Source organism: Danio aesculapii, chromosome 2, assembly GCF_903798145.1.
Source record: "Danio aesculapii chromosome 2, fDanAes4.1, whole genome shotgun sequence".
NCBI classification, from domain to species: Eukaryota; Metazoa; Chordata; class Actinopteri; order Cypriniformes; family Danionidae; genus Danio; species Danio aesculapii.
The window spans coordinates 17,597,265-17,622,324 of record NC_079436.1 but is presented as its reverse complement, the minus strand read 5'-3'; the positions used below and the strand labels follow the sequence as shown (position 1 = coordinate 17,622,324).

The window sequence follows — 25,060 nt, the reverse complement described above, 5'->3', positions numbered from 1 at the left end:
TATTATTATTGGGATTAGAGTGAATTCAACCTTTAAAACATTTGTTTATTATATTTTATTTTCAGTTATCACAAAAGTTTTTTTTTACATTTAAAAGTAAGAGTGGTAGAAACCAGACAGTTAATTATAGTTTTTTTTTCATCACACTGCTTTTAATTATTGGAACATAGCAAACATAGGAACATAGCAAACTCTTTGCAGTACCTCTTTTACCATAACTTGCTTAAGGATGCAGATGTACTTAAACATTATCAAACTGTATTGAAACTATGTTAATATTATACAAGAATTTTTTTTGCATTAATTATATTTTATTCAGTATACAGTGCATCCGGAAAGTGTCCATAGCGCTTCACTTTTTCCACATTTTTTTATGTTACAGACTTATTCCAAAATGGATTAAGTGCATTTATTTTCTCAAACTTTTACACACAATACCCCATAATGACAATGTGAAAAAAGAGTTTTTGAAATTGTTGCAAATTTATTACAAATAAAAAACCTGAAAAATCACACATACATAAGTATTCACAGCCTTTGCTCAATACTTTGCTGATGCACCTTTGGCAGCAATTACAGCCTTAAGTCTTTTTGAATATGATGCCACAAGTTTGGCACACCTGTCTTTGGGAATTTTTGCCCATTCCTCTTTGCAGTACTTCTCAAGCTATATCAGGTTGGATGGGAAGTGACGGTGTACAGCCATTTTCAGATCTCTCCACAGATGTTCAATAGGATTTGGGTCTGGACTCTGGCTGGGCCACTCAAGGACAGTTGTTGTAAAGCCACTTCATTGATATTTTGATGGTGTGCTCTGGGTCACTGTTCTGCTGGAAGATGAACCGTGGCCCCAGTCTGAGGTCAAGAGCACTCTGAAGCAGGTTTTCATTCAGGATGTCTCTGTACTTTGCTGCATTCATCTTTCCCTCTGTCCTGACTAGTCTTCTAGTTCCTGCTGCTAAAAAACATCCCCCCAGCATGATGCTGCCATCACCATGCTTCACTATAGGGATGGCATTAGCCTGGTGATTAGTGGTGCCTGGTTGTTTTTCTGTAAGGCTCTCCTCTCTCCACAGAGGAATGCTGGAGCTCAGACAGAGTGATCATCGGGTTATTGATCACCTCCCTGACTAAGGCCTTTCTCCCCCGATCACACAGCTTAGATGGCAGGCCAGCGCTAGGAAGAGTCCTGGTGGTTCCAAACATCTTCCACTTACGGAGGATGGAGCCCACTGTGCTCATTGAAACTTTCAGAGCAGCAGTATTTTTTCTGTAACCTTCCCCAGCCTTGTGCCTCGAGACAATCCTGTCTCGGAGGTCTACAGACAATTGCTTTGTCTTCATGCTTGGTTTGTGCTTTGACATGCACTGTCAACCCTGGGACCTTATATAGACAGGTGTATGCCTTTTCAAATCATGTCCAATCAACTGAATTTACCACAGGTGAACTCCAATGAAGCTGCTGAAACATCTCAAGAATGATCAGTGGAAACAGAATGTACCTGAGCTCAATTTAGAGCTACACGACAAAGGCTGTGAATACTTATGCACATGTGATTTTTCAGGTTTTTTATTTTTAAGAAATTTGCTACAATTAAAAAATATATATTTTTCACATCGTCGTTATGGGGTATTGTGTGTAGAATTTTAAGGGAAAAAATAAATTGAATCCATTTTGGAATAAGGCTGTAAAATAATGTGGAAAAAGTAAAGCTCTATGAATACTTTCCGGCTGCACTGTGTTTGATCATACAGCCTTTTTTTTCACACATGCTAATAGTAATTAAGCAATTAAAACATTCCAGCATTAAAGGGCTCCTATTTTACCACTTTTACAATATTTATTAGAAAATCATATTTTAATTCCAGTTTCTTTGCAAATCCTGTTTTATGGACATGTTTATACGCATTACTACAGAGACGTGTTAATACATGCCTGTCAATCAATTTGGTGGGCCAGGAAAACAACACTCCCAAGTCACATTGCTGTGGGCCTCAAAATCTTTGTGATTTGAATACTATTTTAATGTCAGGAAATGTTTAAAAAGAGATTTGGTGTGTTTATATCACTCCGATATGACAGTGGACACACTATACCTACACACAGTTCTGTCCAAACAGTATCCAAAAGTTGATTTTGCATCATAGGTGCCCTTTAAATTATTTTAGTAGCTGATTGACTCTCTCAAACGGTGTCAATCGCTCTTCAACTTGTTTAGCCATGTTATTTACACCTTTCAAAATGAAATCCAGCTTAGTAGTGTGTGCCATGGAAATGTTCATTACCCTTCCTCAGCCCCAGCACTACCTGTCTAGATTTCCTGTAGGCTTCTGCATGTATTTCCATTTGCATAATACTAAGTATGTTTTAGCAGTTAGCAAGTTTTGAGAGTGCCTATCATTGTATTTAGTAAAAACAAAAGCTCAAAGTTATTGGAGAGATTTCACTAGACTGTTTTTCAGTTGCCCTTATTGTGTTCCTGTGTTGTTCTTTAGTTTTGTGCAGGATGGCTCATCTTTTGTCAAGTTGCTGGCTCTGGGATCAGTCCAGATGTGTGGTGTTGGACGTTTTCCAGCTCTTCCACCTCTATCTCCAGCCCTGAGCGATGTGCCTTACCGGGTCAATGAAGTCACTAAGGAAAAAGAGCAGTGCTGTGTCTCTATGGCGGCAGGTGATTTTTATAATGACCCAAATACTATAATAGATATGTCACCATTAAGTTGCACAGGTCAGACTCAAGATTGTAGTTTTAAATCTAGCTACTGTATTTTTGTTTTGTGGTCTTGATTATTTGTTCATTTCGTAGGGTTGCCACATTTCTCTGCTGGAATTTTCCGTTGTTGGGGCAGGGATACCTTCATTGCTCTGCGAGGACTACTACTGGTCACCGGCCGTCACCTTGAGGCCAGGTACTTAATTACATTAATTTCTGTAATAATAATAATAAGTCAAGACTGATGGTGCACAGGTGTAAAAAAAATGTAGACACCTCATGGTTTGCTTCTGAGTCAGGCCTCAGTTTCACATAGGATTTTTAAAGTCTATCTTATTTCAGCAGTGTGCTGTAGAGGAACACATTCTTACCAGGTGTAGGTGTAAATTCAGCATATTATAACTTGCAGACAGATATCCAAAGATGTTTTACTTCCAGTTTGTCGTCCAATGGAGTTACAAGGTTTAATAACAAGCTCTTTTTAGTGTTCTCTGTGTTTTTTGTTGGTTAAATGTTTGTAAAAAATAGGTCAATGTGTTCATTTGTAACAGAACTAAATTATGAAACAAATTATATTAATACATAATGCAAATGTAGAGACATTACAGAAACAAGCATATTACATGTGTCCTACTGATACCTGCAGCACGCTTAAATCATTACTTAAAATTTTCTGTCCAAAATCATTTGAGAAAGATTTGTAATGTCTGTTAAAGGGATAGTTGACCCAAAAATGAATTTCCTAGTCATTGTACTTGCTCTCAAGTGGTACTAAACTTTTGTGAATTTCTTCTGTTGAGCACAATGCAAGATATTCTGATGAATGTTGGGAAAAAACAACCATTGACATCCATATAGGAACAAAAATACTATGAAAGTCAATGGCTGTTTTTTCCTTCCCAACATTCTTCAGTATAGCTTCCTCTGTGTTCAACAGAAGAAAGAAACTCAAACAGGTTTGAAACAAGTGTACATGTTGACAGAATTAACATATTTCTAACTCTCCTTTTAAATGTTTAAATGAGCTTTTCTTCCCAGTTCTTTCGGTTTCTCGTGGTCTTGATTTACAGGAACATCATCTTGGCCTTTGCTGGCACATTGAGGCATGGCTTGATCCCTAACCTGCTGGGTGAGGGTGTAGGTGCCCGCTTTAATTGCCGCGATGCAGTGTGGTGGTGGCTGCAGTGCATTCAGGACTACTGTACCATGGTGCCCAATGGTACTGACATCCTCCAATGCCCTGTGTCCCGAATGTACCCCACTGATGACTCGAAGCCCCTGACAGCTGGCACTGTGGTGAGTACAATTTCTTAATCAGTTATTTTATCTCATTTTCCAATAAAAATATATTATTAAATGTAGTAAACCAACTAAGATCTTAATACAGCTGAATTTGTTCTATAGATAAATTATATTGAAAACTGTTCTGTGGATATACAGTTTACTTTGAAAATCAATAACCAATATTAACTGATATATAATACATAAACAAATACAGAGAACAACAGATTTTTAAATTATTTTAAAAACTGAACTGCAGAAACACCTTCAAATAACATTAACGAAAAATCTTTATTTCAATAAATTGTTTTTATATTGCTGTTCTGAAGGTTTTTTTTTGTTTTTTGTTTTAAATCAAGTTCTGGGGTCTTTTTTTCTAAATCACACATCTGATGACTACATCATTTGAGGGCAACAGTCCAAGTCCTTAAGTGGACTGTCTGTCTGAAAAAAATCTAGTGGAAATCATTATATATTCATTATATATTAAGACAAAATTACTAGCCTTTTTTCTGTTTAATGGAGAGTATATTTTTTCAACACATTTTAAACAAATTCTTGTGTCTTTGTCAAGATGACACTACATAATTTTGTATTTTTTTATTTGAATTGTTTTAAATATTTTGCTAGTTATTTCGAAAGATACTAGTATTCAGCCTAAAGAACAAGTTAATGATTTAACTAGGTTAACTAGGTAAGTTAGATTAATCAGGCATGTCATTGGATGACAGCAGTACAGTATGTTCTGTAATCAACCGGAAAAATAAACTCTTAAGGGGCTAATAATATTAACTTTAGCATTTTTTAAAATATATTATTATTTTTAATTAAAGCTAAACTAAGGAGAAAAAAAGCAATACGAAATACTGTTAAACAATCTCTTGCTCTGTTAAACATCAGATTGAAATGTACTTGAAAAACAATGTGATTATTTCACAGAAGGGCTGTATATACTGTCACTTTTTATCCATATAATGTTGCCCTGTTAAAAACAAGCATTGATTTAATTAAAAAATGTGTTCAAATATAGGTATAAGAGACTATATAATGCCTTTTGTTCATTCATTCATTTTCTTTTTCGGCTTAGTCTCTCTATTCATCATCACAGTGGAATGAACCACCAACTTATCCAGCATATGTTTTACACACTCTTTTACACACATACACTATGGCCAATTTAGCTTATTCAATCCACTTATAGCGCATGTGTTTGGACTGTGGGGGGAACCGGAGCACCCGTGGAAACCCATGCAAACATGCAAACTCCACACAGAAATGCCAACTGACGCAGCCGAGGCTCGAACCAACAACCTTCTTGCTGTGAGGCGATTGTGCTACCCACTGCGCCACCATGACGCTCGTAATGCATTGGGAACATCCTTAATAAAATGTTGCCTTCACTTTTATCCAGATGTTGTGTTTAATGTTTTGTTTTGATGATGCCACAGGATCAGCTACTGTATGAAATCATTCATGAGGCCATGGAGCGCCACATGCAGGGTATAGAGTTCAGAGAGAGGAATGCCGGACCACAAATTGACCGCAACATGAGAGATGAAGGTAAAGCCTTTTCAATAGTACATTTAGGTTTTCAGTCCTGATTCCAGAACAAATTTTGCTGTAGTTTTGGGGCTGCTAACGCAGAAATGAAAGCTACTGTTGTCTACTTTTGCACTAATTCATTTCAAAAGCTTTTTTTATCAAAAGAATCCTATACATACATAGCTAGCCATGTACACTCCTCTCTGAGAAATTGGCCAAAAGTGGACAATAAATATTTAATAAAGCATCAGTAGTTAATGGGAATTCATAAGCAATTGTTACCTGGTATAAATTTTGTCATTCTTAGGTTTCAATATAGTGGCCAAGGTGAACCCCAATACTGGCTTTGTGTATGGTGGAAATCGGTTCAACTGTGGGACCTGGATGGACAAAATGGGAGAGAGTGAGAGGGCTCGCAACAAAGGGATACCGGCTACACCCAGGCATGTGCTAAAGCTCTTAAAACCAGATATATCCTATTTATAATTTATACGACTCCATCAACTAGAGAATCTTTCTGTTTTAATTTTGGATGTTTGTTCCCATGACTCTTTTGTACATCTGTGCAGAGATGGATCAGCGGTGGAAATTGTGGGTCTGTGCAAATCTACCTTGCGCTGGCTGGTGGAGCTCCATAAAAAAGGCCTCTTTCCTTATAATACTGTGAAAATACAGAAAGACGGTGAGATGATCAGATTGCAAGTCTTCATAACATGAGCTCTGTTCCAAAGCTTACTGAGCGGTCACATTTCCAATGTACAGGCTCTTTAAGAAGGTAGAAGGTAAAGTGATGTTGTTTTTTTACAATAAAAAAGTCAATGACAGCTGACAAAATACATTTATTTAAATGCATTAAATTTATTCAATGTATAAAAGAATAAATAATGTAGAGAACCAGTTATTTCATTCTGTTTATATAGTGGGTTTTTCAAATCACTCATAAAGGGATAGTTTTAAAAGAAATAATTCTGCATTAAATATAGACAGCAAGGAAACTCATTGAGCTTTGAAACTCAGCTGATATTTGTCTTTTATTCTAAGCATCCATCTAAAATCTTTAAAGTCATGATCTGCTTTTTAGCGAACTCTCATGGAATTGCTCCATTTATTGATGTTGTTTCAAAGTGTTTTAAGGGGCTAAAGATGCTTAATATCTCACATAACTTTGCACACATACCAGAAGTGGCAAATTTTTTTTTTTTTTTTTTATTTTATTTATTTTTTTTAGCAATGGGTTTCAGAACTCAGTGTAGCAAAATGGCTACCTATAGAATTTAATTTATAGTGTCCATAAAGGTACGTTTCACATACTGTGCAAATACAAAAATTGTAATGCCCCAATACCAACAAAAATGTCTATCTGAAACCCAACAGTCTATTATTTACATTTTTTTATTATTGACATTTTTTTTAGGTGTTTATAGATATTATTTATTTAGGAGCCATTCACACATTGTATTTTTTGCATGGTCAAGTTTGTTATTTTAATTGGAGATGTGTGGCAGTACAAAGTCGCAACTTTTCCAAATGCCCCAAATGCACTTTACATCATGTGACATGAACCCACCAGTCAGCTTCACACGTTGTTGTGTATTATACATATTTCAGTGATAATGGTAAACTAATTACCTCAGACAAACACAGAGCATACAAACACTGCAGCACGTTTTAAAAGTTTGTCTCTAAATCTTGAATCAGAGCAACAGCAGATTGTCAGAGAGTGCTTACCAATGCCACTTCTGTAGCAAACATGTTTGAATAAACTCCAGGCCTGAAGACTTAAACATAACAATGCTCTGTTACAGTCATGTCGACAGATATTAATGACTTTCACATATTCTTCCTTTATTTACCTACTGAATGCTTATTGACCTGTTCTCTGTCATCCTAAGGCCATTCAGTGAGGCCGGGTGGTAGGGCCGTTTTTAGTGCTGCTTGCAGCTTTAATTTGTTTTGTACTTTTCTTTGGGGACCACATGTAATGATATCAAAAACAAATTGCATGAAAAATAATATTTACTATTAAATATTTACTATTTTCTCAACTGTTTTGACCCACCTTCATCCGAACAGACTGTTTGGATAGACATGGTTTACAAAATTTAAATATTAAATACTTCTGCGTTTGTGACATTCTTTATCCCAACCTACATCCTTCATAGATGGACACTAAAGGCTGATTTATACTTCTGCGTCAAGCACACGCGTATGCTATGGCACGGCCTACGCGTGGACGCATAGCCCTCGCCAAGGCCATCAGCGTCGCTGACGTGCACCTCTCAAAAAATGTAATTGATGTGATTGGTCGGCTTGGTAACACTGACAAATGTGGGTGGGACCAAGAGCCGCGCGAGCCCGATGGAGCGATTGTTTAAAAGTGTGCAGTCCCGTGAAGGTGCTCCGGATGGAAAGTTTTGTTTTGTTTTGTGTTTACCTCATGGTTAAAGTTGTTGCACGTCTGGCAGTTCCTGCCTCAAAGTGAGCAAGTTTGAACCACTTATACATTAAGGAAGCATTCAGAAAAAAAAAACACCAGCGAAGAAACTCGACACAGAGGAACATAAACACGTCACTGCTAACTAGCATTTCGGAAGTGTTATTGCAGAGCAACAGAAACAGCACGCAGAAGTATGAATTGCGCAGCTACGCGCGTTGCATGCGCCCTGGGTCACGCTGATCCCTTGACGCAGAAGTATAAACCAGGCTTTAGAGACCTATATAATGAGTATATACTGAGTACATAAAAAATATTTGTAATGACAGACAAAAACAACAGTGAGCATCAAATCGAAACAGTTACTCATTATTATGTGGTGTAGCATTACAGTCTGATACAGTATAATCAGCACAACATCATCTTTTAGTGTCAGTTTTTCTGAAAGTGTTTTGAATTGAACCTTGTAAATGTAAACATTTTAATTAAGTGAACAAAGTACATCCACTGTTTTCTAATGTTAGAATCAGTTTTGATAGATTGGCTTCAGAATAAGACGTTTTTAGATTTACATCTAAGTTTTGAGTTCTGAAACCTACAGGATGTTTTTATAGTACAATTACCTTAAAAAAATGATTATAATTTCTCAGTTCATGACACTTTTAAATGTGCAAATGTGTATGTCATTCTTGCAGGTAAACAGCTCTCTGTGTCCTATGATGAATGGGAAATGAAAATCCAGAAGAACTTTGAGAAGATGTTCTATGTGTCCCATGACCCGAATGACCCTAACGAGAAGCATCCTGAGCTGGTCCATAAGCGTGGCATTTACAAAGACAGCTATGGAGCCTCTAGCCCCTGGTGTGATTACCAGCTCAGACCCAACTTTACCATCGCCATGGTGGTGGTGAGGAATCATTCAGAAAATAACACCTTATCTTGATCAAGTCCGAAGGATGAAATGATCATTGAATCCTTCACTTTATTTAGAATGAACAGGGTTGTCAGAATTACATTCATGTCAAAATATTAGCCAGTATATTTCAATTGGCAAAATAGAGTGTTTTAGTTTGTTAGTTTATTTGTTTTTTTGTTTGTTTTTGGTTCATTATTTGTTTGTGCTTAATTATATTCTTATTTTTTGTTTACTTTGATTTATCTTTTGAATATTTGCTTGTTTTCTTATTAACTTGCTTTAAATATTTATCAAATTATTTATTTTAACAATAATTGCTTATTTATTTGTTTAGACATTCCTCTTTAAAGGAAAAAAAGTACTGTATGCAAGCTGACCCATATTTGGTTTCTGACCAGTGTTGGAGAAAGTTACTTTTGTAATTAATGCATTACAATATCGAGTTACTTCACTAAAAAGTAAGTAGTTGCACTACTTAGTTACTTTTTATGGTCAGTAATGCATTACGTTAATTTTGAGTCACTTTAGCATCACTTTTTCTTCTTCTTCTTCTTCTTCTTCTTTTTTTAAATAAAGGAGCTGTGCAATTAACAATGTACCATATAGCCTACACCTTCATTTACCTTACACACACACACACATCAAAAAATAATAATGTAGGAAAAGTTATCTTCAGAAAACTTCCTGACCCTCGAGCTCTACGTAACTCGAGTTACTTGTAATGCGTTACTTATGCATTTCTCACCACTGAAAATGTGTACAATTTATTTATAGAACCACATTAAGATCCCAATATATGTGGATAAAAACTAAACAGGGGCATTAGAATGTAGATACTGTACCAGACTAAAAAGATATTGAGATCTTTAATGCAAACTTTAGTGGGAAAATTCCAGAAAGTGCCTATTTCCATCATTGAACTGTAATGCTTCAAGAATTGCTCAATACAACAGATTTTGATAAAAGACCTACCAATCTCTTTGTAAATAAAATAAAATAATGACGCTGCTGTCTTTTTAATTTCATTTTTGCTTCCCTGTAATTTGGTTATATTGGTTATTATTCTCAGGTGAATATTGCTATTTTGACCTTCCTCTAAGTAGATTACTCTGTAAATGTGCATCAGTTCTATATCTCATTTCAATAATATGTATATAAATGTCAAATGTGAGCTATGGATCTCTGGTTGAGTTGACATTGAGTGACTCTAATATATTTACTTATTTTAATAAGAAGGAAAAAATTTATTGGTTTTAATCTAATTTATATTTGCTTGATTAGATCCCAGGTTTGGAGAAATTGGGGAATCTGTAAATTGTTTTAGTGAAAAAAATTAATTAGTAATTAATAATTGTTAGTGGAATTAGAAATATTAATTACTTTGTATTAATTACTTTATTTTAGATTATTTTTAATGAGTGAATTTTTTTTTACAAATCAATGTCCATTTATTTATAAAAAATATTAATTCATAATTTTTACATTTTCACTAAAACAATTTACAGATTCCTCATTATTTTATGTAATTAATCAGCAACCTTAATTGATCAGATTATTGGCTTGCTATGCTTGTATATGGGAAGCATAACTGATAAATTTATTGACTGAAAAGCCTAATAGTTTCAATTTCTAATGGTTTTGTTTTCCCAGGCTCCAGAGCTGTTTACTGTGGAGCATGCCTGGAAAGCACTGAACGTGGCAGAAGAGAAGCTGCTCGGGCCACTTGGGATGAAGACTTTAGACCCAGAGTGAGACTGCTTGTTTTCCCACCAACAAACATGAATTATCTTTAGCAATACTTCCTGCCTAATGAGTGACTCATGTTTGATTGTTAGTGACATGGTTTACTGTGGCGTTTATGACAATTCGCTGGACAATGACAACTACAACCTCGCCAAAGGCTTCAACTACCATCAGGGCCCTGTAAGATTCAGATGAATGACTTTATTAGTGGGCTTTCTTACATTGTTCCTTACAAGTCTTACATTCCTATGTACTATATTATTTCCCTTTATCAGGAATGGCTGTGGCCTATCGGATACTTTCTCCGTGCAAAGATCTACTTTGCGAAGAAGATGGGCAAAGACACTTATGACAAAACTGTGTATTTGGTGAAGAATGTCCTCTCTCGCCATAACGTCCACATGGAAAGGTAAATCCTGCAATACAATTATTGCAACAATTTATTCTCCGAAACAAACTAAATTATTATGCCTTAAAGTTTTTTATTGTCTTTAATTTCTTTAAAAAAAAATCCTTGCCAGTGTTGTCAGCCACTACCAGCATTTTCGATGGTTTTCACTTAAATTTGGGCCTAAATATGACCATTTTATACAGTATATCAAAACAAAAAACCCCTGCTTCCAAAAAAAAGTATTCTATTTTATGTGTTAAATCTAACTTGAAATACAACTTTTTTTGACATCCGGATTAATACTTTTTTCAAATCACAGGTGTGAAAGCATTTAGGCTTTCCTGTAAAATATAATGATAATAGAAGAAGTTGTGGTGGGTGATTAGGGATGTGGTGGGTTTCATTAAAGGTGTTTTCTGTCACTTATTGTTTAGCCTGCAATAATCCATTCAGAGTAAGCTGCACGATTAACCATCAAAAGATCTGGATCTTAACACCAACGCAACATAAATTATAAATGATGGTGATTTACATATGTTTATTAATCCTTCGAATCACTTCATTCAAATCTGAAAACGCAAGAGTAAAGAAAGAGATTCAGTCTTTAGTGTTTTGAGTTAGTTATGAAGGTACAAGTAGTCAACTAACACAGAAGTACTAGGATAACAGTTTATAGTTCAGATAAAACCACTGATGTTTATGGTAAAGTTTAAAACCACCATCATATGCTTTTAACAACTCTCAAAAATAAAAGTTATAGGCAGCAATTACATTATTTAACCAAAAGGTGTTGACAATCAGCCATCTAAAGAATTGCCTCTGAATAATTCTTCAAAAATGACACATCTAGCAATGAAACATGTTTTATGAGTGAATAACTGACTCATTTATTGAAAATGAGACTAAAAACAAATATTGGTTGTACAAATTATAATGTTAGATTTGTACATTTTGCGTTATCAGCAACAGTAGTATAATGATGAATTTTTTCACAGCACTGAATATTTTACCATTTATTTTTATACCATTTATATATTTTTATTAATATATTACCATTTGTCTGTTTTGTGATCTGTTACACCACTAGTAGACACACGCATACATACACACACAAGTGTATATGTGCACATATACCTGTGTGCACATCCTCATGCTTGCATCGACAGGAGTTGATCATTTCTCTGCAGTGAGCTATGATAGGGAAGGGATTTAGCTCAAAGGAAGGTTCATTTTTACCCTTGATCTTACTTTTACTTTCTCTGATTGTCTTATTTTTCATTCACTGGAGACAGAGATGTCATGTACCATACTCAGGACATGCATTAGGGCTTCCCCTAATGTAATATAGCTAAGATGCAGATTGCTGTAAAAACTTGTCAGTATTCTCTCATATTTGACGAGTTTTCTCATACATGGTGCGGAAAGCCTAATATTATTTGTTACTGATGTCATTTTTGATCATTGGTAAATTAATCGGTGCGTCATTACCAAATTAAAGGTGATATTTACCATTTAAGTGCCTCTATGGGCAAATACTAGGCAGCTTAGAGAAATCGGAATCACGTTTTATTTTAAGGTACAATTATTGCCATCAACTTTGTCTTGTTGCTCAATAAACTACTACTTTGCTTCTTAATAAAAATTGTTAATGTAGTTGGGATGTAGAATAAGGTCATACTTTATATTCACTAATAAACAGCCATCTAATTTCTTAATAATAAGCAGGTAATAAACAAGTAGCCAATTGTGGGAATTGGTACTTAAACCAAACTAATAGTGGTAGAATTATTGCTATTAATAAACTATTAACTATGTCTTGTAGCTCAATAAACTACTAATTTTCTTCCTAATTATAATTAGTAAAGAAGTAGGGATGTAGAATAAGATCATACTTTATATGCACTAATAAACAGCCATCTAAAATCTTAAAAATAAGCAGGTAATAAGCAAATAGCCCATAGTGGGAATTGGTACCTAAACTAAACTATTAGTGAAATTAGAAACTATACTGAACATTTGAAATTAGTGTGGGTGCAGAATGGTACACACAATTGACCACTTGACACATACATGTGGTTTAGAAGCTGTTATATTGACATCTTTTAATTTATTCAACCTCAGAGATTACATTCAAAGATTACATTAGACATGAGAGGGTCAAGTTTATGTGGTGCTATAACTAGTAGTAAAGAGGAAAGAATGTTGATGTTCACTGGCTCTTTTGGCATTTAAACTGATGTGCCTATACAGCTTTCTGTCATGCCGTATCGGCATCCAACATGACAGTTTGAACAGTTTTTATGATCAAATAATTTTTCTAACTGAACATAAAACACAAAAAGCTTTTTGTGTTATTTGATGGGAGGTGCATTATATGTGTTCTTATCTGAAACATCAACAACTTTGTCTTTAGTTTCATTTCAAAACATTTGAATCGCACAAAATCTGCAGAAATTTACGTCTAGTTCGAGCCCCTCCCTTCAGAGATTCATCTGTCTTTAGCAATCGCTGATTGGTTCCTGTACTAAGGCGGGACTTCATTCGCCATATTGACCTTTACACTTTTCCCCATTTAAAACTAATTGAGTGACAAGTCTTGTGCATTCTATAAGGTGCGTCCCAAATCGCATACTTATGCACTATCATCGCCATTTTGTAGTATAAAAAGTGTAATTAGTGCGACCACACTGAAAACTCTATAATACTTTATAAGAATAAGTGGACTTTAAATACCCGGATGATGCTCTTATTCAACCGTTTAAATGAAGTGTGGAATGTTGGACACTTAATACACTTAACGGACACTGCTTTGGTCACATAGTGGACGTTGTGGAGCTTTCGGCCACTGATGTTGGATTACTTTATTTATTTTGGACCGTGAAAGCAAACTTCTTCTACGAGCAGTGTTGCCAGATGTAGCTGACTGATTCCCGCCCAAAAACTGTTGAAAAAATGCTGAAAACCAAAAAGTGCCGCCCAACAATCAGTAGACTATAATAACCTGTCGTGAGGCTGAGTGGGGGTGGGGGGGTTGCGGGGGAGTGATTGAGAGAGAGAGAGGGAGATCACAAGTATTTCTACACTGTTCTAAGCATTTGTTTGAGAAGAACGGGGGCTATGGCATCTCTTTGGGACATCAAAACAGGTTTATAAGGGCAGACCAGGACTGGCGTTGCAAAACCTCCCAAATTTTCACTACCTGCCTATGTCATTTTTTTACCCGCAAAAATAAATTCAAAACCGCCCAAAAACCATGTTGGGAAACCGCCCAATCTGTCTATGAGAGTGATTATACTGCCCCCCGATGGTGAATGCGGTTATAATCGTGACACGTATTATTTGGTAGTTTGTACATAGTGGATAAGAGCAAAGTGTATAGTGTGTCAATTGGCGACGCAGCTAGTCTTTCAGTGGGGTGTGTATTTTACGCAAAATCTGAGCTCTCTGCATTTTTTAAATACCCTGAGAGTTGAAGTGCTCACAGCTGAGCGTTTTTGGAAGAGCGCTGACATTTTCAGCTGCACAAATACGCTTTAGTGGAAACACTCCAAATGTCATGACAGACTATACAACCCAGGATCTCTGAGATCAAATCCCATGATGTGAGCATCAGAAACATGTGGTTTGGATCTGACATGTGTGTTTTGTTCCACAGATCATCCTGGAAGGGTCTTCCGGAGCTCACTAATGAGAACGGCCAGTACTGTTCCTTCAGCTGTGAAACTCAGGCCTGGTCTCTCGCCGCAGTGCTTGAGGTGCTTCATGATCTGTGAACACAAAAAATCTCAGCCCCTCGTCTTCCACAAGTGTTCCAGTGCAGTTGTTTGTGTGTTCTTTACTTAAACAGGCCTGAGGAAATATTAGCACTGATTCAGCGTAAAGTGCAGCACTTTCCAGCATTAATAAGAGACGTCCTCATCACCAGCTTCTGCTAGACCACTAGTCACTGGGAGTTTGTCCTCCATGTAGCTAAACTGAGGTACATGGTCACATGTTGTTGGATTATTCAGGATATGTCCAGTATAATCCATAATTAACCCCTTGTGGTACGTTAATGTGTAGTGTTTGTCCTACTTCTTTTTACACAAACATCTTCCACACTGCTGTAAGGATAACAAACCATTTTGTTTGCATGTTAGAAATGACTGAATATTTAGGAGAATTGAAAACGTAATATATGTCAAATAAAATGACTGTTTAAACACAGAATATCTGGACTTTTTTTAAACCTACTACAGATTTTTTCCTTTATTATTATTAATATTAGTAGTAGATGCAGTAGTAGTATTATGCATTTATTGAAAGTATTTACAGAATGTGCATTCTCAACAATTACTGCCTGGTTAAATTATATAAAAATACAAAAGAAAGTATTATAAAGTTTATTTTTCTTTAATCTAAAACATTCGTTTTTTTCTGTAAAACTATTTATAATGATCAAAAGTTGAACAAAAATTAAAAGTACAAGATGACTGCAAGAATAATCGCAATGAGCTGTAATAAATGTATGTTTTGTGGCAGGAATTCTGTTAGAAAAAAATTCAAAATTCAAACTCTTGACTATAAGAACACTTGAATACTTACTGGTTTGGTTTGAATACTTACTGGAAATGAGCTAGAATGTTGTTCAGACGCAGTTGTTATAGCTGTTGTTGTTATAGTTGTTGTTTTAGCTGTTATACTATAATGGGTTTCTGTTTAGTACAGCATATTATTTACAGTAAATAACTGAACTGAACTATTATGCCTTATATGTTTCATTGACAGTTTTAATGATCAGATATGATTGACTTGGATTTAAGTAGCTTTGATTTAAAAATGAAAATTGCAAATATATATTGGATGTAGCTAAGCTACTTTTAGAAGTAGCTTTTAGTGTAGTTAAGCTACATTTTAAGTAGAGTAGCTAATAGCTTAGCTCACTACATTTTTCAAGTAGCTTGCCCAACACTGCCACCACTGCCAAGGAACATCCTATCTTACTGTGGCTCAACACCAACTCTGTAGGCATATGTGATGTGGGTCCTTAAAACAATCTCTGAGCACCACTCTTACACATCGAATGAGAACATTACAGAGGTTTTCAAAACCATGTTTCCTGACTCTGAGGTTGCAGTTACATTCTTGTGCGGAAGCAACAAAACTGCATATATTACTAAAATCGGATTGGCTCTGTTTATAACTAAAGAAGTGACTGACCTGGTCAATAAGGCCAACTGGTTTGTGGTCATGTTGGACCTTCATATTCACTACTGGGTGAACAACCACACTGTTGCGTATGTATTAAATATAACTGAAAATTTAAATAAAATGTTGTATTTAGTTCAAGTAGCCCACTTGTATATAAATAATTTCTAGGGTTCAAATTTTATACAGATTTGACATTTTTCGACTCATACTTCTGAATGGGTACAAAGTTGGCATTGAATTTCATTTGAAATGTTATTAAAAAGGTCTTAAAAAGCCTTGAATTTCATTTGGAGGATCCGGGGGGTACCCTGATAAACGTGGGATTGTTGGATAGTGTTGGACAGGTCACACTGTAAGGACGTTGAAATAATAAAGAATTATGAATATGAAATTAAATCCATGAATCAAGTGATTTGAGACCAGGCTTAGGAAGAGATAATTACTGTATATGATCAGGTTTTATTAATAATTCACATCTAAACCCTGGTCAGTGATCAGTGTGAACAGCAGGGGTTGTCAAGATTTTTAATGCCACGAAACCCCAAAAATAATCATCCTCCTAGACCCCATCCTAAAAATTTTCTATATAATGCTCCAATTTTACAGTGAAAAATTTAATATTATAAATGGGTCTAAAATATTTATTTAAATAAAATTAAATCTGCTTGTTAAAATACTGTATTAGTTCCTTTATTTACATGGTTTACTTCAAAACGAACATTTTTCTTGGTGTTTTGTCTTGTTTCTAGTCCAAATATCTAGATATTATTGATATTTTATTTTAAGGAAAGTTGAAAAAAATAAACAGGGGGTAAATAATTCAGGGGGATAATAATTCCGACTTCAACTGTTGAAGTCAGAATTATTGAACCCTCTGAATTATTAGCTCCCATTTATCTCCCCCCCCCCACCCCATTTCTGTTTAACAGCGAGGAGATTTTTTTTTAACACATTTCTAAACATAATACTTTTAATAACTCATCTCTAATAACTGATTTATTATATCTTTGCCATGATGACAATAAATAATATTCTACTAGATATTTTATAATTTATAATGATGGTTTGTTCTGTAGACTATCAAAAAAAATGATATCTTAAAGGGGCTAATAATTTTGACCTTAAAATGTTTTTAAAAAAATTAAACTTCCTTGCTCTGTTAAACATCATTTGGGAAATGTTTTTTTCATTCTGAGCATTAGAAGCTCTAGATGATTTATAATAAATCCCAGAGTGTCTTCTTTCCAAAGATTCATGAACTGTGAATGTAGACCAAATCATTCAGCAACTGTTAATGTTTTAGTTTGGGATGGTCATTTTTGAGAAAATGCCTCTGACGGTGAGAGAGAGAAGGCCATCGACATAGCCTCAGAAAACCTTTTACAGAAATTTCATTTTGCATGCTATCTTCATCAAATTTTAAATATAAACTTATGAAATACTTGGCTTTCAAGTCATATTTCTAGGACATTACATTAATGTTTTCCTGTGTTTGTATATGAAAAAGAAATATTGAACACAATACAAATTTTTTTTTTCCTCATGACTTCATAATGTATAACTTTCTATATTTTTAACATGTAACTTCTCCTTTTACCACAGTAAAGCTCAAATTGTCCTCTTTCCTTTTTGTGTTTGTAGCTTACTGGAGTCAGGAACTGTTACTATTTGAAGTTAGGTAAGTCTAAATCCCCAAAATTGAGTGTTGGCTAACAGGTTAAAAAAGAAAAAAATTTAAAGGGGGGCCAATAATTCTAAATTCAACTGTATATATATATATATATATATATATATATATATATATATATATATATATATATTTATTATTATTTTTATTACCCAAACCCAAACACTTGGGTAATAACTCGAACAACACATTTCGAGTTTCCAGAAATAAAAAAAAAGCAGATAATTTTCCACAAACAAACTTGCACTAGAAACTAAAGTCTTTGTTCTCATACATTAATCATGGTTTGATTATTTATGGTAATAATTAAATGCATAAATTATTTAATTTTTTTGAACTTCATTGTGTGTATTAATAATGAACAAAACATTTTATAACTTGGAAATGACAGTAAATTATGACAATTTTTATTGTGGGATTACTGCGCCTCCACATTATAATTAAAGAAATTACAAACATCGATTTGCATCTCTTAAGTATTAAACACGTACACAAGCTGAATATCACCCAAAGAGGAGAATTGCCTTTGCTTCCCATGCAGCTTCAAACTGGGATTTCTTTAGTGCAGATGCTTGGCTGAGATTTGAGCTCTTAGGGCCAAAATCCCAGCATTTCCATGACTCATGCCTCAATTTACCATTAAAGCAAATATCTCAGCTAATATTTAAACATCTGCGATGAGTACAAATGAGAGATGTAATGCGTTAGCTCCATCTTAAAATAACAATAAAGCGCCGCTATGCTGAAGCAGTTCAGGGTTCATTGGTTGGTGTTTATTGAAGTGAAGCGTCCCACTGCAGTTTGTCCCTCCACCTCTCCAGCCTGTAACATGAAGCCCTGGAATCCAGAGGCATTTCCAGCCGCCCGCAGGGTCATCGAGAGTTAAACACAGAGACATGTATGTGTTGACCTTACCAGGCTTGTCAGTAACTGCACATGACCCCCGCTGCTTACATAATCATCAGCTTTTACTACAGTGCTTGTGATGTGCAATAATGGTGGACCAAGAAAATACAAACCTGATCATATGTAGTTAAACTTGTTGAACAGGTTTCACAAACAGAACTTAGCGTAAGCCAAGACTTCACTAAATTAGGTAATTAAGCAGCTTTTTTTATTATGTAGACAAACCGTCGCATTGGAATTATATGGTTCTATCAGCGTTCTAAATGACTTTGAGATATTGAGCTTCAAAATTTTTGCATTTCATATAGCAAGCAATATGTGAGTAATAGTTCTCTTTCAAATATTAAAGGGCACCTATTTTTCCCCTTTTTCAAGATTTAAGATAAGTCTTTTGTGTCTCCAGAATATGTCTGTAAAGTTTCAGCTCAAAACACCCATCAGATTATTTATTATACCTTTCAAAATCTTGGAATTTTCTGCTCTGAACGCAATGTAGCTGTTTTTGTTGCCTTAATGCTAGTTATCCCCACCCACCGTTCCCACGTGCCGTTCAGAGTGTGCCTTGATCTCCACTTCGGCTGCGTCAGATAAACAGCACAGTGACAGACAAGAAGGAAGCAGATCTCACCTAACGTTTGTGGGAAATACTACAGTAAGAACATTTCCCAATGATTATTTGATGTATTTGTTGTGGAGTTAATTTAAGCGTTTCGATGAGTCACACGCAATGTCGTTACAAAGTTCTCACGAACAGCACGCGTTTAACTTTGCACTGTTTTTGAACGACAAATGTGACAGGATACAAGTTAATAGCCACTGCTGTATGGATATCCGTTATGTTAATGTACAAAATAAACCTGATTTAACGTCCACAAACTGGGATTGAAGTGTCTTTTATAATTGTACTGAGATGCGGCTGTGGTGTTAAACTAAAGACGGTAAAATCGCTGTAATTCATTACAAACATGCACTGTTTTAAAAACGTTTTAAACTTGTACAACTCATTCTTACATGGCTGTATACTGTAGGTTGGTGGACTGTTTTGTAATTTAGGCATTCTTTTTCACCTGCTATAGAGTGGAGCAGTATGTGATTTCAGACACAACAAAAATCAACAGAATGTACATCACAATTAGATTTGCTATACATGTTAATTAATTAGTCGATTATGAAGGTCTAATTTATCACCAGTTCACCCGCTCATTTAAGACTTATTTTATTCTATATTTGCAAATAAAAACATAAAACATCTGCGAATAAAGCAAATTCTCAGTAACGGTTTCCATCCAATGGGTCAAGAGAACAAAATGGTCACTTCCTGTTAAACTGGCCCAAAACAGCAAAAAAAGAAATGAAAATGAAAATTGATCATTTATAATACTGAGCCGCTTTGATGATGGACTTTGGCTGAGGGATTTAGACTGACCAAAACAATATTTCAGAAATGTGGTCCATTATCCATTCGTGCCATCCCAATCAAGCCAATTTTTATTATCACGTTAAAACAAAATCATGACACATTTAAATGCACATGATGACATTTTTTTCTGTAAATGTGTTTCCATCGAAGTTTACATGATTTTTTTCTTATTAATAAAAAGTTTATTTTAAATTTAAGCACATTTCTACATTTCCATTAAGCACTTTAATGCAATATTCCAAACAAAAAAAAGGTAGATGAAATCATAGTTATTTGCTTCTTTTTTTTTGCGATACATTAAAAAATAAAATCTGTAAATATCTATATCACAGAGTTTATGTTGTTTTATTATCATCAGTTATTTCCAAAAGAATCATAGCACAATTCATAACTATTTTCTGTTTTGGTGAATTTGTTCTTGCTCTTTACGGTTGATTGTTTTATTTGTATTTTTTCCCCTAAATTCACCACCTTCACTCCAAAAATGACTTTTGCTGTTTGTTCAAACTACTTACTTAAAATGTGCAGAAACTAGTTAATTAAGTTTATATACAGTATACATACTGAAAAGAAAAACAAAATAATTAGAAGTTTAAAGAATACATACACAAATAAGAAAGAATAAAAAGACTAATGAAATATGACTAACTAGGATTATAAAGATAATGAAATAGAAAAAAAGTTATTAAAATATAACAAAATAAAATAAAATACAGAATTGTACATTCATTTACATGGTTTGTAATAATGTTTTTGCTAAATCATGGCTATATACATTACCTCAGCTATATCTGATGAAGCCTCGGATTAATAAACTACTTGTGACTGTTCCGTCCACCCTAGAAGGTCACAGTAATTCCATGAAAAACATCCATTTATTCCTGAATTCTAAATGAATTCAGTGTACTGATTAAATAAATGGCTCACTTAATAAATGTAAACTAAGATTTGAGAAGATTTTGAAGTATTAAACTGTTAACTGTATGTTATAAATAGATCAACTTTTACTTGAAGTCGAGTAGTTTCTCGTAAAAGGCAGCCATGCTATTTTTAATGCTGCCTGTTGGCTAAACAAAGAATGTATCAACAGTCACCTGATGTAGGCATTCACAACAAGTGACTTTACAAATTGATGCTGAGAAATTAGACTCACACTTTCACTCTTACCACAGCCTCTCAAAATGCATGTATTACTATTAGGATACCCTGACTGTTTTAGGGTTAAGATATTGGCTATGTACTTATACACTGTAAGCAAAATAATTACAAAAAGTCAGGACAAACAACATTTTATGTTGATTCAGCTTATTTTAATAAGTTAATCACGTTTCAACTCAATGTTTGAGGTTATACAAAGTCTAACTTAGTAGTTTTAGTCAGTTTGAGTGATGTAAGTTGAGATGACTAGAAAAAATTTGATTCAACTAAAAAAAAATCAGTCAGGAATAATTTTTTAAGTGTAAAGCAGAGATGCCCGAACTAGGGCCCGCGATTTGGCCTGCCAGATGGAAAATAATTGGGAAGAGTTATGGGAATGCCTTTAACAGAAATTCTCATTTATATTTAACCATTTCTTAACTCCTATTGTTGCTAGTTAACATTTTTTTTTCAACACAACCCATAATTTCTAAAATATCAACCTCTACCAAATGGTTGCTTTGTCGGTTTATGGTAAAAGTACCAGAATTAATACATATACCATGACAAGTCAGAAAATATGAAGTGTAAGACCAATTGATTTTAAAAATGTAATCAAAATAAAACATTTCTGAACACAAAATCATCTTTATTTTTTTTAAATACGCCATAAAATATTTCAGATCATTTAACATTTCTTTTTGTAAACTAACAATGCTGTGTGTGTAAACCATTATTAAAAACAGTCATTCTTTAAATGACTTTAACAGTCATTATTTAAAACAGCCAAAATATGGTAGAGCAGGCAGTTAAAGGGTTATTGTAACCTTTCGTTTGTTTGTTTTGTTGTTGAGCTACAAAAATGCAAACTGAAATTAAATGTTTCAATTAAATGTCGTAAATGAATCAGATTTTTTTTAAATGTACACACTGTACTGTCACTTAACGAATAGGGGACAAAGCAGAAGACATCAGTGTGCAAGTCAAGGCAAAGGCAGGTTCAGCATGATTAGTGTATTTGGCATTGAACTCCATAAATGGAGTTTTATAAATTGATTTTTTAAATGGTTATTGTAATGAGTTTGTTAAAATATTTTACATTTTCAAAAAATTACAATAAATAAGTAAACACGGTTGAAGTATTTTTTTCTGTTTATTTATATATTTTTTATTTATATTTTCGGCAACTTTAATGTAATACAGTTAGCTATATTTACTTTCAGCCCACAGCTCTCAGTCAAGCTTGGCTTTTCATAAGAAAAAGTTTGGGCACCCCTGGTGTAAAGTATGATTTTACTCTAATCCTACACAATACTCTAACCCTGCTACTTCCATAAAAGCTATTAATAAGTAGCAAATGACTGATATATATTTAGTTAATGGTTTGTTAACCTTAAAATAAAATGTCACTGAAATTGTATATTTGTCACAGCCATTCAGGTTCTCGCCTTTTGCTGTCACCTCATTCAGCACGATCACTGTCTCCTGCCTGATTAGCCCCGCACGTGCACGTCATCATACCCTTTACCACGCCTCTAGTCTCACCCTAGTTTGCACTCAATGTCCAACCTCAGTACACCCGAAACACTACACTCTCCAAACAGTCAGTGCCATTCTAGTCGTGGTGTCTCTCTGAACACTGTATTGGGTAAAAAGAGCATTCAAAGCTATATCTTGCTTATTAATAAAGTTGCATCTCATTCACAATAGAGAGCGCTGATTGGTTCGAACCAAGTCTTTCTCATGAATTAAGCTGCGGTCATACTAGAGTTTGATAATGTCGTATGTTGCTGCGAAAAGGGGCGGGATTAAACAAGATGATTAGACATTAAAAAAAGCGACCGATTGCTCCATGTTTTAAATTTCTGTCCAGAGAGGTCATGTTTTGATCCTCGATTGGTCCACCAAGCTTGAACTTTGCACTGCGGCAACCTGCAAAACTTGACGCATGACCTTTCTGGTCTGACACATTCGCGTGCGTATGAATGGAAGTCTATGGGGAGAAAAGCCCAGTGTGACCACAGCTTTAATGCTGAAAATTCAATGACGTCAAGTTGTACCGGCCAGTACAGACATCCAGTCTCCACGCTGGAACTCCCCCCTAAAATAGGCCTAGCAACGCCCATGCTCTCCATTCCTCAATCCTATAGAAGAGTTTTTCTCGGCATGGTGGTGGAAGGGATATGATCTCAGTCTCCAGGCTGAGGTACCCCTCATCCAAGCCATGGAGGAGGCCAGTGACCAGATGGAGGTAGCAGCAATATAAGTATGGATTCGTCATTCAAGACGTTTCTTTCCAAGGTGTCTTGCATTGCCTGTGATGTTGACGAAATTCTCTGGCCAGATCCAGCTAGTCGAAGAGCCAATGTCTAGTGTTTTTTTTTTTTTTTTTTTTTTGTAGCAGTACTCTTACAGTACAATACGTAAAGTGACATGCTGTTACAGTACTATGAATCTCCATGTCAACGATTTGGGATGTTGAGAAATAAATAAGTTTCTTCAGTGTGCAGCATTAGTCTTGTGTAGTGTTTGGTGGATTTACTTTATATTTGTAAGTTGTAATAGTAGCCTACTCTAATTATAGGGAAGTAGAAGTGCTAAAAGTGTTTTAGGTTTATCACAGCAGAGTGTAACTCGTGCAAACAGGTAAAAAAGTGTGTTTTTTTTAAACATAAGTGTATAGTTTTTACAAGAGTGTTTAATTATGCAAAGGATCTGTAGTGTTTTGCTGATTGGGTGTGTGGTTGTGCTACTTGTGTGTGCTGTTTTAAAAACACAGGCCCTGTTTTGAAAATCATGTTTAAGCAATCCAAAAAAATATATATTATTATTATTCAATTCAATTCATCTTTATTTCTTTAGTGCTTTTACAATATAGATTGTGTCAAAGCAGCTTAACACAGAAGTGTCTAGTACATTGAAACTGTGTCAGTCAAGTTTTCAGTGTTGAAGTTCAGTTTAGTTCAGTTCAGTGTGCTGCTGAAAGTCCAAACACTGAGGAGCAAATCCATCGATGTGCAGCTCCACAAGTCCCAAACCAAGCAAGCCAGTGGCGAGAAACAAAACTTCACCAATTGAAAAAAGTGAAGAAGAAGAAAAACCTCGAGAGAAACCAGGCTCAGTTGGGCATGACCATTTCTCCTCTGGTCAAACTTCCTGTGCAGAGCTGCAGTCTAGACTTTGGACACTTGAGAATGCTGGACGTGGAAAAGCTGCAGGTGTCAGTAGGTCACAGGCGGGTGTTCAGGCTGGCCCACGGGATCAATGCGAAGACTCGTCTGTCACTGTGGTTTTTGGTTTGGTTTTTCTGCATGACCACCATAGCATCTGCTTAGGATACGGCCTGGTCCAGGATTATGGATCCAGAATTATTATTCCCTGAATTGAATTGTGTAATGTAGAACTTGCATTTGTTTGTTTAGTTTTCTTTCCATAGTATTTACCCCATCACAATGATTTCTATTTTGGTACATTGTAATCCTAAACATTGGTTTACAATTAAAACTCCACTGAGTCATTTGTAATAAACAGATTGATGATATACAGCAAACATGTCTTCTTTTTCACAAAACTTAAAGTCGGCCGAGAATTCTGCCACTCATTTACTCTTGAGCAATCGAACATCTTATCACTCCAAGAATTTTGTCTAATAAAAACTGCATATAATCTGTAATGCATTCCGGCAATCTCTGTTAGTTT

At 35.0% G+C, this 25,060-nt stretch overlaps 1 protein-coding gene across 3 annotated transcripts in view; it reads left to right on the top strand.

The window, feature by feature from the left end:
- The window catches only part of agla (amylo-alpha-1, 6-glucosidase, 4-alpha-glucanotransferase a), a 65,801-nt gene extending 50,571 nt beyond the window's left edge, over nucleotides 1–15,230 (top strand). For all 3 annotated transcript variants that reach the window (XM_056473913.1, XM_056473904.1, XM_056473896.1), the window contains exons 24-34: nucleotides 2,497–2,672; nucleotides 2,808–2,910; nucleotides 3,785–4,010; nucleotides 5,444–5,555; nucleotides 5,845–5,980; nucleotides 6,107–6,219; nucleotides 8,667–8,878; nucleotides 10,538–10,635; nucleotides 10,723–10,810; nucleotides 10,906–11,039; nucleotides 14,677–15,230. In XM_056473913.1, the coding sequence (XP_056329888.1) occupies nucleotides 2,497–2,672; nucleotides 2,808–2,910; nucleotides 3,785–4,010; nucleotides 5,444–5,555; nucleotides 5,845–5,980; nucleotides 6,107–6,219; nucleotides 8,667–8,878; nucleotides 10,538–10,635; nucleotides 10,723–10,810; nucleotides 10,906–11,039; nucleotides 14,677–14,794 (1,516 nt within the window). In that variant the 3' untranslated portion in view covers nucleotides 14,795–15,230. The remainder of the gene's footprint in view (nucleotides 1–2,496; nucleotides 2,673–2,807; nucleotides 2,911–3,784; nucleotides 4,011–5,443; nucleotides 5,556–5,844; nucleotides 5,981–6,106; nucleotides 6,220–8,666; nucleotides 8,879–10,537; nucleotides 10,636–10,722; nucleotides 10,811–10,905; nucleotides 11,040–14,676) is intronic.
- Nucleotides 15,231–25,060: the final 9,830 nt, after the last annotated feature.